The 18,908-nt window shown below is 48.6% G+C and overlaps 6 protein-coding genes across 7 annotated transcripts; 3 read left to right on the top strand and 3 right to left on the bottom strand.

Annotated features, from left to right (window-relative positions):
* Window positions 1-829: 829 nt before the first annotated feature.
* Window positions 830-2,030, top strand: H257_16125 (hypothetical protein; the record flags this gene model as incomplete). The annotated part of the gene is made up of 2 exons (XM_009844458.1): window positions 830-1,020; window positions 1,799-2,030. The coding sequence occupies 2 exons, from the start codon at window positions 830-832 to the stop codon at window positions 2,028-2,030; spliced, it is 423 nt and encodes a 140-aa protein (XP_009842760.1).
* A 133-nt stretch (window positions 2,031-2,163) lies between these two features.
* Window positions 2,164-2,982, bottom strand: H257_16124 (hypothetical protein). The gene is made up of 3 exons (XM_009844457.1): window positions 2,712-2,982; window positions 2,483-2,638; window positions 2,164-2,427 (listed from the first exon to the last, which is right to left on the bottom strand). Exons 1-3 carry the CDS (start codon window positions 2,943-2,945, stop codon window positions 2,350-2,352), a joined length of 468 nt encoding a protein of 155 aa, XP_009842759.1. The 5' UTR covers window positions 2,946-2,982; the 3' UTR covers window positions 2,164-2,349.
* Window positions 2,983-3,324: 342 nt separating this feature from the next.
* On the bottom strand, window positions 3,325-11,839 carry H257_16123 (the record flags this gene model as incomplete). 2 transcript variants are annotated; one of them, XM_009844455.1, is made up of 16 exons in its annotated part: window positions 3,325-3,438; window positions 3,494-3,563; window positions 3,635-3,775; window positions 3,844-4,003; window positions 4,253-4,602; window positions 5,207-5,606; window positions 6,481-7,532; window positions 8,187-8,554; window positions 8,975-9,055; window positions 9,521-10,473; window positions 10,788-10,958; window positions 11,026-11,115; window positions 11,161-11,223; window positions 11,271-11,330; window positions 11,390-11,640; window positions 11,693-11,839. In XM_009844455.1, the coding sequence occupies 15 exons, from the start codon at window positions 11,837-11,839 to the stop codon at window positions 3,516-3,518; spliced, it is 4,335 nt and encodes a 1,444-aa protein (XP_009842757.1). In that variant the 3' UTR covers window positions 3,325-3,438; window positions 3,494-3,515. The 2 variants fall into 2 exon arrangements, with proteins under 2 accessions (XP_009842757.1, XP_009842758.1); XM_009844456.1 differs by having other exon boundaries at window positions 3,325-3,563.
* A 1,282-nt stretch (window positions 11,840-13,121) lies between these two features.
* H257_16122 (hypothetical protein) lies at window positions 13,122-13,621 on the top strand (the record flags this gene model as incomplete). Its single annotated transcript, XM_009844454.1, has 2 exons — window positions 13,122-13,198; window positions 13,264-13,621. 2 exons carry the CDS (start codon window positions 13,122-13,124, stop codon window positions 13,619-13,621), a joined length of 435 nt encoding a protein of 144 aa, XP_009842756.1.
* Window positions 13,622-13,846: 225 nt separating this feature from the next.
* H257_16121 (hypothetical protein) lies at window positions 13,847-14,722 on the bottom strand (the record flags this gene model as incomplete). Its single annotated transcript, XM_009844453.1, has 2 exons — window positions 13,847-13,882; window positions 14,549-14,722. The coding sequence occupies 2 exons, from the start codon at window positions 14,720-14,722 to the stop codon at window positions 13,847-13,849; spliced, it is 210 nt and encodes a 69-aa protein (XP_009842755.1).
* Window positions 14,723-15,607: 885 nt separating this feature from the next.
* Window positions 15,608-16,002, top strand: H257_16120 (hypothetical protein; the record flags this gene model as incomplete). Its single annotated transcript, XM_009844452.1, has 2 exons — window positions 15,608-15,623; window positions 15,686-16,002. The coding sequence occupies 2 exons, from the start codon at window positions 15,608-15,610 to the stop codon at window positions 16,000-16,002; spliced, it is 333 nt and encodes a 110-aa protein (XP_009842754.1).
* Window positions 16,003-18,908: the final 2,906 nt, after the last annotated feature.

Below are 18,908 nucleotides of genomic sequence, written 5' to 3'. Positions count from 1 at the left end.
GTGTTGGTTGTATTTGAAACCCAAATTGGAAGTGAACAGCGCTGAAGAGTGAGGGAAATATATATCTCTCACCAGCCACGTCGCGCTGTACTTGTGTGCACGTTTCACGCACTTTGGCGAAGGTAATGCAACGGTTCAGTGGACCCATTTCATGTCGTGGACGATATGAAGTGTTTAGTGCGTGGACTTCCAAGTGTGTTTATGAACTACTAGTAATACACGAGAGTACTTACATTCACATAGTAAGTACTTAGTGTACCCAAACCTAACGACCATTGGAACGCAGCAACCTCATCGAGTTGTTGCTTGAACAGCGGGGCTTCAAGCTCACGTCGTGGCAATGCAGTTTTAACACTGTAGTACCACTCTTATATATGGTCAGTCAAGACTGACGAACAAAACTTTGTGAATGTGTTCGGACGAGGATGTGGTGGGAGATTTGACTGGTTCCTGAGAGATTCCAGTGCCAAGAACCATTGCGCACTTCACGTCAACCACGTATATACAGTACTAAGTTTGTAATGAGAAATGGGGCTGTTTGGACTACAGTACTAATAGAAAGGCACACACATTCTTGTTTTGATTCACAGTCAAATGCAGCCACATCTTACCAGACACTAACATTGTACTTATTAGATCGAGCTGGACATTGAGTTTGAGTTTGCAGTGGCGTGTCCTCTCGTCGACTTCAACCAGCACGTGCCGCCGTTGTAAGATGTCCACGTGTAAAACTTGAAGCCTTGCCTCACTTGACAGCTCCCAATGCCGCTTCCATCATGAAGACCGCCGTAATGGAGTTGTCAGGCATCTGATGACAGCGCTACAATCTATGAATACCATACCGTTAGTGTGGGCTCCTGGGAATCGTGGCCGTGGAGTGGTCGTGGCCAGCATTGACTCGGGGGTTCGCGGCACCCACGAAGCCGTCAAGAACAATTGGCGCAGTGACTTTGGCTGGTTCAAACCCACTGGCAAATTCCCCAACCCCATGGATTTCAGCTCCCGCATCATGGGGCAATGGTTGATCAGACCGCTTGAATTGGATTCACCATCGGTAAAATAGACCCGGAAGCTCAGTTGATTGCATGAGTGGGCTGACCTGGTCGAAAGTGTCCGCAGAATGACGTGACGGAGTGCGCGCAATGGGCTGTGTCCCAAGGATGCGCAAGGCAACTACGACAGTATCAAGCCCCCCCACGTGGTCAACAATTCATGGGGCCCCCAAGACAGCAAAGCAACATGGTTTTTCCCCTGATTTCTGGCTTTGGGCATCATTTCTGTGTTCACCAACGGAAACAACAGATCCAAGTGCGGCACTGTCAATAGTCTTGCCGTATCGCCAGATGTGATTTCGGTTGGAGCTATCGGCTAGATAGATAATATTATGTCCACAAGCTCCCGTGGGGATTAAGCCCGATATTTCACCCCCCGAGGACTTCATTTTGTCGATCGCCTACTCCAGCAATGGAGGATACATTCGCATGGAAGGGACATCTATGGCCGCCCCCACGTGTCTGAAGGACGTAAGGCATCTTTTACTGGCGCTAAGTCTGCAGACGTGAAACTCACACCTGCACCTACCCCTTCGCCAACATCTGGCCTACATCTGCCTCGACGACCATCCCAACCTCGACAACTACACCCCCGTCAAGACAATTTGCGGCCGAAGGTAGCGCGGACTTCGCAGGAATCGACCTGACTTCCATGTCTCGTCCCAACGCTGAGCTCTGCTGCGCCGATTGCGAAGGTAAAGCTGAATGCAAGCTGTTGTGTGGAGTTCTACCAACGGCGGTACTAGCTGGTTGAAGTACACCCAAGGCACCAAGTCGACTGTGTTTGGCGTCAAGTCTGCGATGGTGTTCAAGATGTGCATTCAAGAACGGAATGTCGACTATTCTGGCGGGGATGTGGCCAACACTCAGGGTGAATCGACCGACTTTTGTTGCGAAAGACTGCCAAGTGACGCAAAGCTGCAAGCTTTACACGTGGACATCTTACAACGGCGGCACGTGCTGGTTGAAGCCGACTAGAGGCCAAGCCACTGCAAACTCAAACTCAGTGACAGGCTACATCTAAGCATGTATTCTCCTATTATTCTCGACAGGAATACATCTGCATCTGTGTGCCAGTGGATGATAAGCAAACTTCACATGTAACTTATCTCTCTTGTCAAGCCAACCATTGTACAACGCACTACAGGGGATGAATTCCATTCCTTGTGCATGTACTTCATTGAGCAAACAGTGCTGAACAGTCTTTGCACTTTTGCGCCAATGCGCGTTATCTTACTCACTTACGACAAAGCTAGCTCAGCCACAACTTGTTGCAGGTCACTTTCGACACATGACCCTAAGACGTGGCTCGCTGGAGCATCTCCAAGAGCTCCGGCCGCGATCCTAGCAGTGTTCGTGCAGTGTCCACATCCACCTACCATCGTCGTTAGTTCGATCATCATCATGTGGCCTTGTCTTGGTTTCATTACCCATTGCCGTTTACGGTCTTTGCACTCCGACCATTCGTCGTATTCCTTTGTGACGCGCACGGAAACTCCAAGCAATCGACTCGTTTTTCCCACGGCGCCCGAGTTGCCGCTTACATAGTCCACTTCTCCCAACGGTCGCAACACGCTTCCTTCCACCTACACACCACGCCACGGCAATGACCCCACATGAACATGGCATGTCTCCCATCGTCGTATAAGTGGCTCGTACCCCCGCTTCTTCTTCCAGCTCCCGCGTAGCGCAAGCTTCCACGGACTCGTCGCTTTCCCACCCACCCTTGGGAAGGATCCATCCATCCTTGTGCTTCGAACTGGAGATCAACAGCACTTGTCCCGTAGGTGAGAGCGGCACGATGCATACGATCAAGCGAACGTCACCATCGTATCGCTGGTTTTCCCGTCCAACGCGGGACTGCTGGAGTGGCGCCGTCGTGCCATGCAACATTTCTAGTGCGAGTGTCGAGTAACTGTCACAGCGACTTCAATTTTATGACATATATTTGTGCTGTCGTGTATACATAGTTTTTCTAACGTAAATGATCAATTTATGATAAACAATGATCAATTTATGATATACGCAAAGCAGCCAAACAGGAGGCAGAAATCAGCGAATTACCCTAAACACGCACTTTCGAAGCGTTTAAGTATACATGTATTAAGTTTAAATTATGTATCATAAATTGAGCATCGAAATAAGTGTAACTTTGCTTGGAAAATGTAAATTTGGCCCTGTGGATTACCGCGAAACTTAATACTTTCTAATGGAAGCAGCAGATACATTTTTTACAGTATAGTACTGGTAGTTGTTAACGAAGTACTGTAGTATTAATATATTATTCACGTATATATTTTAAGATCCACGACAAACACGGTCGTAGTTGCCAAAGGATTATTATTGTATGCCCTTCTACATGTGGCGTTATATACTGTAGTTCGACCTAGCAAAACAAGCTGAGACAGCAACACTCAATTGAATTCACGTCCGACGACTACCGTTCTGGTTGGCTTGTCCAACCTAAGCGGGTTGGTTCGATGCAAGTTGGTCGACATGCGCTCGCAACGCCTAACGTTTTCACGAGCATGAGCACCATTTTAAAGATAATATAGTTAGACTATAATATTCATAGCACTCACCTCAACCATGGCCCTTCGGTCATACTCGTACCGATGAGCCAATACAATATGGTTGAACTTGACCAGTTCTTGCCGCAATGCATCCACCGACCATCCCTCCGTGGCCGCCACCACGTCGTCCACAATTCCACATAAAAGTTCCTGTCAAATCCATCATGTTAGTACAATATCAATCCCATCAACTAACTCGCCCATATATTATTGCATACCTCGTCCAGTTCAAACACTGGAAGCGCAGACGGCGGCTGTATTGCGTTCGTGGGGTTGGCTGGAGGTTTGTCTTCGAGCATCATGTAGTACATTTCCTCTTGGGGGGTCCAGGGCACCGGCTTGGGTACGAGTCCGTCGGCAATGTTCATCTCGACAAATCTATAATGCCACGTCATTATTATTATTATTACATTCATCCAACACTTGGATTTCAAACATATTCGTTAGTTACAGTTACTGTAGTGGGTCAACCACATACAAATCCAACCACAGATCCATTGTTTTCAATCAAACACATATAATCGAGTCACATAGTTCGGGGTTCGATACTCCATCTTGACTATATATATATAAATATATATATATATCCAATGGTTTATTCAACCGTGAATGAATAACACTACTCACCGTTGGCCAAAACAAAGCCGAGCGTAATCTGGCGATTGCTTGACAAACGCAACGACGTCGTCTCGCGATTCAAAGCACTGACACGTGGCCTTCCACTCGTCTCTGGTCTTACCAGAATCGTCCACGTCATCACCATATGTTGTTGAAGGTGGATCTACCACCCACAGACCAATCGGTGGAGGCAGATACTCCCAGCCAGCTTGGTACAAATGAGGCCACACCGTCGCGTCGAACAGGTCGTCGGCAGTTGGAGCCGCTTTTCGAGCACTGGTCAATGTCGACGTCGCATGCATCTTGACGCTGGCTTGCACCGTATCTTCGGTCAGTCGCCGGACATAAGTAGCGTCCACCTACAAGGAACAACCCATACCATTCATCACGACCAATAATCTCCATGTAAACGTTGTTGAGAGTGAGGTATATACGTCAGAATACAGACAGTAAATCTTCACCTTGTATAGTAGAATATACTAGTACAGGGATAGTAAGTAGCATACACCACGGTCTTTTTTGTGTTGTATTGGATGATACATACACCACCATATATTGTCAAGTCGATTTGAATATAAAGTGGAGTGGTCAATCGACCGACCAATCAAAACCCAATCTCATACACGAACCAAGTGACCAATCAAACTCGTACACGTATCCAAGTAGGGTGGGTATGCCTTGACATCGTTTGTCTTTACACAGTGTACATCCCAAACCTTCAGTATTATACACACACAATCGACCGATGAATTTGGTGAAACTCAATCAGCCCAACCCTACAAAGTTTTGGCAGCAAGCACAATATATATATATCGTAGAAACAACATAATATATATATATATATCGTAGAAACAACATAATATATATATATATATCGTAGAAACAACATAATATATATATATATATCGTAGAAACAACATCCATCCAATGGCCATGTGGGGGTGTGGGATGCTACTGCAGTACCTCCTTTTCAAACCCGCCCAAGATGTACTTGACGTCGTACTTGAGCCCTGATCCACTGGCGTCTTCTTCGTACACTTGTTGGACGCGTCCGGCGCCGCCAAGCTTGTTCATCCCTGGCCCCGTCCGCTTCGCAACAAACACGGGGTCCCCCACCACAAACACGTCGACAATCTGGACGGAGTCGTCCGCCGTTGTGAGGTCCGCGGGGGGCGGGGCGATCGATGGCGGCTGGACCCCCGGCCGCTTGAGTCGCATCGGCGCCGGGACAGGTCGACTGGCCAGCTTGGCGTGCTGGATGGCGCGACACGTGGCAAATAGGTCGTACCCTTGCTCTTTGCGGAACCGATGGGCAAAACTCATCACGTTGTCTTGCATGTTGGCCGCTGCGTGCGCAATGTACCTAGGCGTGGGATCAATATATATATATATATATCCATTTCACATATATATGATATATTTGGCTCTTGTCGTCTTACGAGAGAGTCGACTTGGAGAATGCAAAATCGCCAAAAGCCAATAAGGACAACAATTGACAACGACATACACGGTGCACACCCATCAGCATCGAATGGGTGTATGAGTCACAACATTCTCACTAAAAATGAATCGATAGATGCACCATCTACATTCCACATTTGGATGGGTCGACTATATATACATATAAACAACGAAAATATATATATATTATAAAGTCGATTTGAATTTCGAGTGAGGAGGTGGGAGCTCGGTCCATCGAAACAATGAGCAGCAGCACTAAATCGACCGACAATCCACCGACCAATCAAAATCCAAGACACGAATCCAGTGACCAATCGAAAATCTCGAACAACGATCCGAACTTCGTATGCGACTTTGACTAGTGTGTACATGGGTTCCCAAATAATATATCTATATATTGTCGAATTGATAGTACAAATATGGGGAGGGGGTGCAATCGAATCGCGCTGACGAAACCGATCCACAATCGATCTGATTGGTTAAATTTCATTGAGAAGGCTTTGATTGGCTAATAATTTTGAGCTCAACTGAAGTAGCCAATCAAATCGATTTAAATTCCAACGAGAAACCACGCCACAACACGAAATTTCACTCGAAAGCATAATACATCATATAAAATTCAATTTTCAATACCAACATTCGACCCACGTAGTCGGACAATCCCGACCACACAAATCGTCCCATGTGATGTATATATAATATATATATAGATAGATAATATATATATTATAATATATATATATTGGTTAAATGCACAATATTGCATACAAACATACCGCAATGGACTGTATTTGGGGTACGCTGCATACGCATCTTGGACGATTTCGTGGACGTCCGCCATGAATTTCTCCCACGTCGTGTACTCGCCGTCGTGCAGTTTGTCGCGAATAGTGTTTAAATCCATGTGTCTGTGAATCGTCACATGCTCATGGTTGTCGTCGTCGTCGCCGTGATCCAGCACGGTTTCAATCACCACAAACGGGGCGTTGGCCTTTTGCCGAATGCAGTACGACACGACCGCTTCGAGAAAGATGCGCAGTTCACGCAGGTGGTGCTGCTCCTGGTCGTTCAAGGTCACCACGGGCGTTGGCTTGTCGGTGGCCAGGGGAGGCGCGAGTACCCGCAGCGGCGCGGGCGGGGGCGGCGGTACCGGCGGCGGACTCGACGCCCACGTGCGCAAGACACTCCAAAACGCCCGCCGCGCCGATTCAGGTGGCGGCGTCACTTGAAATTGATGGGGGAACAACGCCAGCAAATCCGGCGGCAAGTGCGTCGTGGATGCCGTCGCGACCAGTACGATCGGGAGATGCTGCGCCGACGACTGCAGCCAGTGGTGCAGCATCGCTGGAATCTCGGTCGGATGGTCGGCCCACGACTGGTCCACGTGCGGACAGTAGACGACGCATGGTACCCGAGCCAGCGCTTCGGTCCACTTGGCCATCCACTGCGACGGCGGACTGAACCGATCCATCTCGATGACTGGAAACCCGTCCATGTGACTCAGCAGCGCCGACGACACAACCGACTGCCCCATCGCCCCCGACGAACCAAATACCAGACACCGCACCAGCGACGGCGGGATGTACGTGTATGCTGGCACACAGGATGCACAGAGAGAAGCCGACAATAGACACGACGTGTGGAACGAAGCATGGCATGAAACACATGACTGGATGGCGTTCGTGGACAACGAAGTCAAGCAATGCGAACAAGTGGCACTGGATAGATCGTGGATTGGCGCCGACGTCGACGCTAGTGTCGGCGGTGGCGCAAATAACCCAGTCGGGAACGACGATTGGACGAGCTGGACCAGTTGCGACAGCGGTTCCTACAAGATATATATATATACAGTCAATATATTGTGAATTCGCTATATATTTCCAAAATTCGCGCGGTTTGTCTAATCAATCTTGAATCCCGCTCGAAGTTCTGATTGGCTGACTATACTTATCCTTTCTGTAAGAGCCAATCAAATCCACTCAAAATTGGATTAGCCAATAGCGTCGATTCATGATTCGATTTGACGGGGTCTGAAAATTCGTACCGAATCCACAATATTTTCTATATTCTAGTATTCGAAGTAGAGACAGACAAGTTGGACGATCATCCAAAACTATTTACAATACACTCGTGGAATATGTTCTACTACCACAAAAAATCCATGACGAAGCGAGATATAGTACACACACGTACTTATATAGATATATCGAACCGCTCATACAATCATACATGACGATACCAAATATATATAGGGACGATCCATCAAGAATATATCAATCCATTCTATTATTCGATAAGCTAGATATATAACCCACGTGCATATATATATATATATCGAATTGTTCACACAATAATCCTACATGACGACGCAAACATATACGACTCATATATACATTGGGCATATCCATCAAGAAATACAATCTACAACACGGACAAACAACCCATATCCACGTGGTATACACTATAGTCCATCAAAATGTACCTCCAACAAAGGCGCAAGCAGCGGCGGCAGCGGCGTGGCGACTGCCGACTGGGACCGCGCGGCCGCCGGCACGATCTTGGCTTGGGCGGCATGGAAGTCCCCGCGTAGCACATGCAGTTGGCTAAGATCCACGTCCAGCTTGGCAGGCGTGTCGTACACTTGGGGGAAGGCCCGCTTGAACGCGACAAGGGCGGTCTCGGCACACAGCGCTTTGATGTCGGCGCCGCAGTACCCGACCAGGTCCTTGGCCAGTTGGTCCTTGAACGACGTCGACAGCGGCGGCTGCCACTTCTTGGTGTGAATCCCCAGCATCGCCGCGCGGTCTTTGGCATTTGGAAGGCTAAACGCCAACTCGCGGTCGAATCGGCCTAGGAATAAACGATCGTGGGTGGTCACATATATATATATATATATATTGTATACTAGCGACAGGTATATATATATATATATATGTATCTATTGTGGTGTTTGTCCATATTGTTGTGGTTGTACTGGACCGACGACGTACACAACCAACTATTATGACGTGCAGATGAATAGGCAGTGATACAAAAGGGAGGAATGCATTAGAAATCAACAACCAAGTATCGTGTGTGTGTCTGATATTCGTTTGTATGTGATGAACATCCCCCCGCTGGGACAGGTATTACTTTCATATACAACATTCTGAAACAAAACGATATATATATATATATATCGATGGAGTATTTGGCAAAGCATAGCAACAAAAGTCCACAAATGTTGGCAGATGAATCGAAAATATATATGTTTGTGGTTATGATGTGTACCTGGTCGCCGAAGCGCGGGGTCGATGGCGTCGATACGATTCGTCGCTCCAATCACAATCACTCGGCCTCGTGAATCCAGCCCTAACATATATATATATATATATATATATATATATTCATCACATGTATGTATGTTGTCCGTGATTAACAGTCCATATTACAACAAAGCCCATGGTTCCAACACATGAGTTTCGACACGTTTGAATATATGAACAGGTCGATTCGAATATGGAGTGTGGGGTGCTGCTCAATCGAATGAGCAGATCCCAAATCGACAGACAATGGACCGACCAATCAAAACCCTGAACACTTTCAACTGGCCACTCAAACGCCGGCAACGATTATCGGATTATAGTGTGTGACTTCACAAATAGTGTGCATGGTTTTACAAATTGTACATTCAAAATTCAGTACAACAATTCGACCAATGGATTTGGTCAATGATACATATTTTGGCAGAGCGCACAATATCAACAAGTGTTGTCTACACTGTTGGAATAGCTGTACAATGTGATATTCAGCATCACAATGTAGTAGCTGACGTACCGTCCATGAGCGCCAGCAACGTCGACACAATGGACGCGTGGATTTGATCCTGCTTGGCGCTGCGGACCGGCGCGAGGCCGTCGATTTCGTCAAAAAAGATGATGCTGGGCTCGGTCTTTTTGGCCTGTTCGAACAGCACGCGGAGCTGGCGCTCGGCTTCGCCGACCCATTTGCTCAAACAGTCGGCGCCCTTGCGCATGTAAAACGTGATGCGCTGGTTGCCGGTCGAGTTGGCGAGAGCCCGAGCGACGAGCGTCTTGCCGGTGCCAGGGGGACCGTAAAACAGCACGCCCGAGGGCGGCGTGAGTGCAAACTTGGCGTAGAATTCGGGGTACAGCAGCGGCAGCAGGACCATTTCCTGGAGCGCGTGGATGTGCGACTTGAGTCCGCCGATCGAGTCCCATGTGATGGATGGATCAATGTCCAGGGGGGAAATGTCGGCGGGGGGCGCCCCCTTCTTGGCATTCTTCTTGTCCGAGTACTCGTGCCGCGCCTTTTTGGCCGACCTTCGCGAGTGTTTTTTGCTGGTTCGCTTGATCTGTTGCATTTCGCCGTCGGAAGACGATGCCGACGATGACGATGACGAGCTCGACAACGCGTACGTCTGTTTCGACGGCGCTCGATCATGATGTTTAACCCGTTTCGGAGGCGGCGCGACGTCGCCAAAGTCGTCAAAGAGGTTCGTGTTGGATGCTACGTGGCGGCGAAGGGTCGAACGATCGCGAAGGGAGTAGCTCTTGGTCGATCGGTGAAAGCCATTCTTGTCATTCTGTTTCGGCGACGTGGTCGTCGTCGGCATGTCGCGCTGCCCAGTCCGAAGGGCATACCGCGTAGCGCGATCCATCACTTGAGCCGCCGCGCGGGATTCAAACGATGACGGCTGATTGGATTTTGGTGGATCGTCAAACGACCGTCGCTGTGGGCCATGGCGGCTGCGGTCGCGCAGTGTGTACCTGCAGCGTAGGTTAGAACTACTAGTACTACTAGTACCAAATAATAAAGTCATTTGATTGGATAAAAAGAAGGAAACGGGGCGATGCGATTGGCGGAAACGAATGAACGTTTCCAACGAGACCTCTGAACTTGGATATATATCATATGTCGAAGGTCAGGAAATCCTTGACAGGGGGACCAAAACGACTATATATATAAAACGACTATATATATATATATATATATATATATATATATATATATATATAAACTATATATAAAACGACTATATATATATATGCCTTGAAGAGATTTGATATAGTTGGTTGTGTACCGAGTCGCATGACGAAGGGAATTCGGGGGTGGCAATGTTTCCAACGCGGAGACGGACGCATCGTCGGCATCGGATGACTGCACCCGGCGGCGAGATGGATAGCGCGACGAGAATGCAGTGGCGTCCTCTGCATGGCCTCGGCCCACCAAAGCCGCGGAAGGGCTGCCCAGTCTGTAGGAAATACGCAAGTGATCAAGAAAAGGCATGAGCATCATGGCATGAGACGAGGACGGCATACGGTGGGTCGGGACTGTCGTCGCCGACTCCAGATCGTCGGTGGCGCGTCGATTGTCTGCGCGCAGTGGCATCCCCAGACTCAACCGTGGCGCTACAGACACGAAATGAAACGTGATGTGAGCATGGAGTTATGTACCTCGTGTCTAGAACTTCCTCGGGCTCGATGGACGATCGCAATCGTCGGCGGGTCGTCGAATGTCTAATGTTACAAGGACGTCAAGGATATGTCGACGATATAGTATGTACCGGATCTCGTCTTGCGTGGGCTCGGCAGCAGAGCGCACGTTCCGGCGGGACGATGCATGCCTAGACCATGCGTCACAACAGGCAAGAAGAAAGTACATGTTCAATCGACATATATGTACCCTTGACGGGCGGATTCTGGACGTTCCAGCTTTACGTCGGGACTCGGGGCTTCCGATTCGTCTTCGGCGGTGTCGGGGTCGTTGTCCGACGATCCTTGGTCGTCAACTTCGCCGTCGACTTGATCGTCTTCGTCCTCATCCGCGGAGGGAGGACTCGAAGTGCGTCTCGCGCTTGAATGACGTTGGTACAAGGGTGATGCCGTTTCATCGTGTGATGAATTCGGATCTTCCTCCTCTGCAGGTGCATGGCTCTACAGAACAATGGTCACTTGTTTGTCGACGAATTCCACGGGTGCAACGTACGTAGGCATCGAGGGACTCGATGTAGCGCACCGTCTGCTGGCGTCGTCGTGGCAGTCGTTGCAGAATGTCCACGTTGGGTGAGTCGTTGATCTCAATCACGCGTTCCCCGACGTCATCCTTGACGCCTCCACGGCGGCGAGTTCGCATGCTGAAAGAGAGCGAATGGAGTGTCCGGATAATATTTCCGGATACATCGCCAACGTCCAACAATCGACATTTGGAACAGCCAATCAACACGTGTTTTTCGAATTTCAATCCTCTCATTGGATGTATATCCACTTTGTTATAACCAATGGCCTTTGCTGTAGCCTATTTCATGTTCAAAATTGAAGTTGGCATGCCAGCACGGCGACGTTGCACGAGCCGCGCGATGTATCGTTGCTACGACAGTTTTACCAAGACATCCTCGTGCCTTCCTTTGGCATGTACCCTAACGGTATGTTCACGAAGTCTTCAACTTTCAATAGCCACAGGCATTCCTGGTAGAGCTCGACGATCTCCAAGCGTTCGAGGCGCAGCTAGCACCAGTGATGCGAAATCCATAAGGGAAAATTTACCTAGGGGCCCTAATTTACGTTTCCCTAGGGAGTTTTGGCAAAATAAAATAAAATTCAATAGAGCCAGCCATCTATTCTGAACGCTGTACCCTTGCTTGGTACGGCCTAGGGACCCATAATTCAAAAATGGCTGAGTTCCATGAACTGGTTCTCTGGGATTTCCCATCGACGTGTGGAACAAGTCCGCAACGAATCCATCGGTATTCAACGGTTGATTTTTTGATTTTTAATCGAATTTTGAAACAAGGATTTGCAGCGTTAATATCAAATGATCCGGATATAGCCGGATAAACCAACCGAAATATACGAATTGTACGGATATTTCAACAGATTTATTCCTTTTCCCACAGGGAGGGCAATCTGCTCGAATTACGGCCCTAGGGAGGGGATAACCCGTCGTTAATCTCCATCAGTAATGCGCACTAATGTATTACAGCGCGTCTGGTAACAGTTGGAGGATAAAATGGAATTTTGTGAGGGGGCAAACATCTCAATCTGTAATTATTGAATAACGACGAAAACTCCATTTTGTGTGAAAATATTGGCACTTTTTGCCAGACACGTGATTCTTCTTTTCTTTCAGAAAAATTCGAAATGGCAACATCGTTGGGAATGAAGGACAGCCGTGCCACCTGGTCGCACGCCCGCGATTTGTTTCTTGTCACGCAGCTACAAGCCCAAGCTGACTCCGGCAAATGAGCAGACAACGGGTTCAAGAAGGAGGCCTGGCGAGCCGTGTGTAATGCGTTCAACCTCGAGTATGGGGTCAACTTCTTGCCAGCACAACTGAAGTCTCGTGTAGACTGCGAAATGATACTGCCGCTGCACTATGAATCATTCTAATGTATGCGTTGTAGCTCAAGCGAGATTACATGGATGTCAAGTATCTGCGCGACAACTCTGGCTTTGATGAGACGATGCCCTCGGCCTTCCTACAGCCCCAGAAACGGTTTGGGCGTCCGTTACTATGGTATTTGAGATATCCGCATACCAAATCTAATCATATTTGTGTAGCTCAACAAGAACTACAAAAAAGTTCCGAACGACTCCGTTCCCTCTGTTTACAAACCTGGCGTTGCTTTTGGATGGAGACATGGTGACGGGGGCATTTTCCCTTCCACCCCCAGGTATCGCTCATATGGCCAACAACAACATTATCAACGATGCCGACGTTTTTCCGCCGGCCGATGTTTACCCACCGACAGACCAATACATACAAAGTGATCGCATGGATTTCGAGGAATATCAACAAGCCCCAGTGACCAAAGGACGTGGAGGGCGCAAAATTTCTGCCCTGGATGATGACATGAGCAGCGATTCGGACGATTCCGACAACATGATGCCCCGAAAGAAGAAGCCGCGTCAGCAATAAGAACGACGATCGGCCGGGTCAATTATTGGTGAAGCGATGTCAAAATTGGTCGAGGTCGAAAACGCTAAACTGGATCAAGTGAAGAAAAGTGGTACCGATCCACACGAGCGTATAGCTGCCGCCATTCAATGCCTCATGTAAAACTACGGCCATATGGATGGTCACGTAATCGCAAACTTAGCAGACAAGCTTGGCGAAGGTTTCAATGCAACAATTTTCTTGGCATTAGGCGGGAATGCGCGCGATGCCTGGGTAGAAAAACTGATTTGGTAGCATGAATAATATCGATGCAACACAATATTTTTCAACTAATTACATGATTTACATAGATTGCATTATAATTATCTGTGCTACTGCTGATTGTGCTGAGTATATTGTTCCCACATTGCGGTGGAAATAACATCCCGTTGTTCGCATGCAGCAGCAGATAGTTCTTCATTGTCCGTGTAATGGCCGTCGTTGTGGTTGACCACTCGCTTAGCACGACGGCGATTTCGACGTTGCATTTCTCGTTCAGCCTAGGTTGATTTGGCTTGGGAATGGGTACTCCGGGGCGGTTACAAGGATACGGAACCGCTTCTTAAGCACGCCAAAGATTCGCTCGATACAGTTACGTTGCTGAGCATGGCGGAGGTTGTACAACTCTTTAGGAGATTGGGGCTCGCGTAGGTGATAACGGACTCCCCGATAAGGCGTCAACAGATTAAGGCGTAGACCGTATCCAGCGTCACCTAAACTAGGTTATTAATAGATATTATAATATATTTTTACCAAGATACATCTTTCCCGGGGGAATAACAAATCCTTTGTTCAGCAGCGCATCCTCGAGAACACGCCCATCTGATGCAGAACCTTCCCATCCAGCCAATACGTAAGTAAACTTCAAATCGAATGTGCACGCCGCTAGGATGTTCTGGCTCATATAACCCTTTCGATTTCGAAACGGCTTTGCTCCAGATGGCGGAGGGATCGCCGGTACGTGCGTGCCGTCAAGGGTGCCGACGCAGCCCTTGAAAATGGAAACAACTTGGGGTTCGAGTGAATTTCCCACGGAATACTGCTCCCAGGGAAACGCATGACCGTCGGGTACAACCTGACCATAGCCGACAGAACCTATAATTCACCGTCATGATGATGAGAACAAGTATTTTGTACCTCGTTCATTGATTGTGTGACCGTCCAACCACTTCGTTGAAATCGTTCTTGTGCTTGTCTGCTTGAAATGGCATGGCCAACGACGTAGAGAAACATTGCCAACTTTTCTTTGGCTGACACGTATCGACTTGGGCTTAGCAATCCCTTGTTCATAAGCATCACCAAAATTGCAATGAATGTACCAGGTAGCATGCGCAGTTGATTGCGGAACCGTCGGACATTTCCTTGGAGCAACTCGTCAATCCACGATTCCCCTCGCAATGCAGAAGTGTGACACGTTTCTTTTACGATGTGATTAACTGACCACCAGGTCACACAGCTCAACCAAACTGCGTTGGAGCTCATGGTGTGTGTGTTCCTGGTTGTAAATGATGTGGAATCTGAAACAACTCATAGTCCAACACCATTATTCAATAATCAAAATGGACCTTGGAGCCGTACTTTTAAAACGCCATAATACTGGCAGTCTCAATAAAAAATGATCCTCCCATTTTGTTGCCAGACGCGTGACGCAGATTTGCATTATTCCATTTTGCCTCAAAATGGCGTTTTGGGGTACTTGATTACAATATTTCTGAGAAAAAAAGTGTTGCCAGACGCGCTCTTACTTAAACAATATATTGCAATTTATTTAGTTCAATTATTTATTGTTCCACTTCGCAGATTGCAATTATTAATTGATTTTCAGGATGATATTGCCGAAAATTGGTTATATTGTACAAACATCAAAACATACTTATGTATCATAATTTATTGTTTGAAATTCGACTTGTCAATAATTTATTGTTTGAATTCAATACAGATAACTTCATAATAATATAATTCTGCGCAATGCTGATCTCCATGGGTATTGTGGCGCTAATTTGAGCTTCCCCCATTTTCCCTACTACGCTTCGCATCTCTGGCTAGCACAACCCGACCACGACGCCTCCTGTCTCTACCATATCTTGCTTCTTCTCGAGAGTGACACCACTGCGATCCTCGCAGGCGTGTGCTTTGAGTGCTATTTCCAGAGCAACTGCGGTCTTGTGACCTATGTTGCCACCAACCCCAAGATCGACACGAAAGGACAAGTGTTCGGTCGATTCCTTGTCGACAATGCCCTCGAGCAGCTACAACGTCAAGGTCAATGCCGCCGCCACATGCGATGCCGCGCGGTATTTCTGGAATCCAACTCGGACCTCGTTGTCCACGATGTCATGGGGCCTGTCGTTCTTAAACTTTGAATATGTGCAGCCCCAACTGAGCGACACAAAACAGCCGTGTGAAACACTTTGCATCGCCGTCTTCAATGATGCCCTTTTGGGCGTGCCAAAGACTGGTCTAGGAATTCCTTCGCGCGAGTTATTGTGTGTTCTACTCCAAATTTCCATGGGCGGTTCTTAAATCGCCCCGATCCGAATGTCCGCGAAATGATCCCAATGACAAAAAGTGGTATTTCCTTTACAAAATAATCGTTACTAATCACCCTATTATGACGCAGTTTACTGAGCGGTGTCAATGGACGACGATCCAATCTTGCAGCATAAACACCTGAGCGCGTAGGCCTCGTATGCGAGTTTCTTCGTATCCCCAACACACATGCACACCTATGTACAGTACAGTACACACAAACATCTCAAGTACACCAACTGGACGCCCGCGCTACCGCAATGTGCGACTACACTTCGTCGTACTGCCCAGGCAGTTGTGGAAAACTGAGATGGATATCCATTTTCTGCCCAAATCTTCGAAATTCTAACCAATGAAATCATCGCGACTATTTGTTGGCGATTTTCACAATGCCTCACAATTGGCAAGTTTAACCAAAAAGCACAATACCTGCGTTTTTGACCGACTTTTACACCGAACTCATGGGCTCGAACGCGTTGACCACCGATAAAAATGCGATTCGGCAGCTCACATGGCTGGCCACCAATCTAATGGTGCAAATGTTCGCGCACTGTAGAATGGCCATTAAAGCAAGTTTCGTTGAGATAAGGGTTCGTAACATCATGTGCAGTACATTCCGAAAGTCATTTCCGTGACACGCCTGCTAATTCCACAGTGAATATGCTCCTTTTACACAACCAATCTGTCATCACGACGTTGCCTCATAACCTACCTCGCTACTGGCTGACGAATATCGGCCTGAAATCAAGATCTAGCCCCGTATGACGTTGATCAATGACCGATTGTAAATACCCTAAATAGCCTGAAGTAGTGTGTGCATTCTTCGTAGCCAAAACCTTGATTATTGGAAAAGAAACAATTCGACACCAGCATCGATTTGAGCCATCCGACGGGAGCTAGTAATGACTACAACTCGTAGTGTATTTATTATTGGCCCCACAAGCCTTCGTTTTACCCCCACCCCACTTTCTAGGCTGGCGGCAACAGTACACTGCTTACACTGCTTCCCCTCGTTCTTAAGTACCCAAACCAATCGACTCCAAGCTGACGGCACCACACAACACACATCCACATGCGCAAGTAGTTAGTAGTTTAGCTAGCATATACTTGGAGCGACGGCACGAAGCGGTCCTCGGTGGGGGCTGCCACGGCCCATGTGTCGCCTTCGGTGTACGCGACGAGCACTTCCTTCGAGGGATCGTTCTTGGTCGAGAACGTCTTGGTGCCGTCCAACCAGATGGGCGATTTGTTCTTGGTTTTGCCGTTCGAGTGCACCGTGAACCAGTACGTGGTGGCGGGTTCAAGTATGTTCCGCACCCCGCACTGTCGATGCTCCGTCGACCAGCACAGTAACCACAACGGTGGCTAGACTCACAATGCAAACTGACTGGTATTAACCTTTTATACTAACCAGTCGTCGATATCGGCCACGCGTCGAAACGAGACGGTTCTCGACCTCCCATGTAGGTGCGGTTTGCCCTCGGTCATTTCCGCGGGCACACGACGCACTTCTGCGGACGCGGCAGAACACTTCCCCCTACAGTGAATGGCCAAGTCGTCGCGCATTTCCTTGACGACGCCGTCGCTGGCATTCTTCATGATCCAGCGGCGCAGGACGACCGGAATGTCTTCATAGAGTTGGAGGGCTGGCTCCCACGAAGCCTCTTCTTCGTCCAGGCCCTTCCACTTGACGCGCACTTCGAATTTTCCGTCGGCGCCACGGCGAGCGCCCAAAAGGTCTTCGACGAAAAAACCCTCATCGCCAAACGCGGGGCGTAGTCCACCAGGGCATCGGTGACATCCAATGCGGCATCACTGAAAAACTTCAGCCGGCTGGCATGGTGGACCGACGTAGTAAACGGCTCCACGAGCTGTTGGACTTCCATCACATAGTCCGAGTCGACCCGCGATACGCGGTACGGACCTTTCCAGTTGAGTGCCAACTTGTTGGGGAACTTGATGATTTTTCCCACAAGCACAAAATCGCCCAGCGCAAACTTCGCTAAGCGCACATGCGCTTTCTTCTCGCGGCGGCCTCGTGCTTGCTGCCGCAGCTTCGCTTCGAGCTGCTACGTCGCGGTGCATATTTTCCATGGCTTGTCGCAGCGCGTCCATGTACTCTTGACGCGCCTTCGAGAGCCAGTCCACCGTGAGTATTTTCTTTGTCCTTGGTGTACGAACCCAGCTAAAGGCGTTGTAGACGGCAAGCCTTGAAACGCCGTCACTGGAGCCACACCGCCGAGACGGTCCGCCGGCTGGTGGTTTAACGCGCTCTGTACCAGGGCCAACACACGGTGCCATTCGTCCGGACGAAGCTTCATTTCGCTGGTCAGGGTCTTCAACCCTCGCAGGATAAGTCGATTAACGACTTCCACTGTGCCGTTCGCCCACGGCGAGTACGGCGTTGTGATATGGTGATGGGCACCGATCATCCTCTTGATCTTCCCCACGACTTCGTTCTTGAAGTGAGTTCCGCCATCGGAAACCCATGTCGACACAATGCTATGTGTCGCAAACCAATCCATCAGGGCGTTAGCTGTGCTTTCCGCGTCGGCCGTTGCCGAAGGGAACAGACGACAAAACCCACTCATGTCGTCCTTGACGACAAGCACATATTTCCAGCCATTCGCGGCTGGCGGCAGTTGGAGCCAAACGAAGTGGATGAGCTCATTTGGGCGCTCCGCATGCAGGGCAGCGCCCCAGGGTCTCGGCACCATCGTGCCGTCGACACACAGACAGT

The sequence above is a fragment of the Aphanomyces astaci genome (assembly GCF_000520075.1).
Source record: "Aphanomyces astaci strain APO3 unplaced genomic scaffold supercont1.80, whole genome shotgun sequence".
In the NCBI taxonomy this organism is placed as follows: Eukaryota; Oomycota; class Saprolegniomycetes; order Saprolegniales; family Verrucalvaceae; genus Aphanomyces; species Aphanomyces astaci.
The sequence above is the reverse complement of the archived record's forward strand: the minus strand, read 5'-3'. Positions and strand labels throughout refer to the sequence as shown.

Coding starts and splice junctions, on each gene's coding strand:
- H257_16124 (XM_009844457.1), bottom strand. CDS start 2,945: ATGTTGCATGGCACGACGGCGCCACTCCAGCAGTCCCGCGTTGGACGG. Junction 2,639..2,711: donor AGCTGGAAGAAGAAGCGGGG/GTACGAGCCACT, acceptor CGTGGTGTGTAG/GTGGAAGGAAGCGTGTTGCG. Junction 2,428..2,482: donor AAGACCGTAAACGGCAATGG/GTAATGAAACCA, acceptor CGACGATGGTAG/GTGGATGTGGACACTGCACG.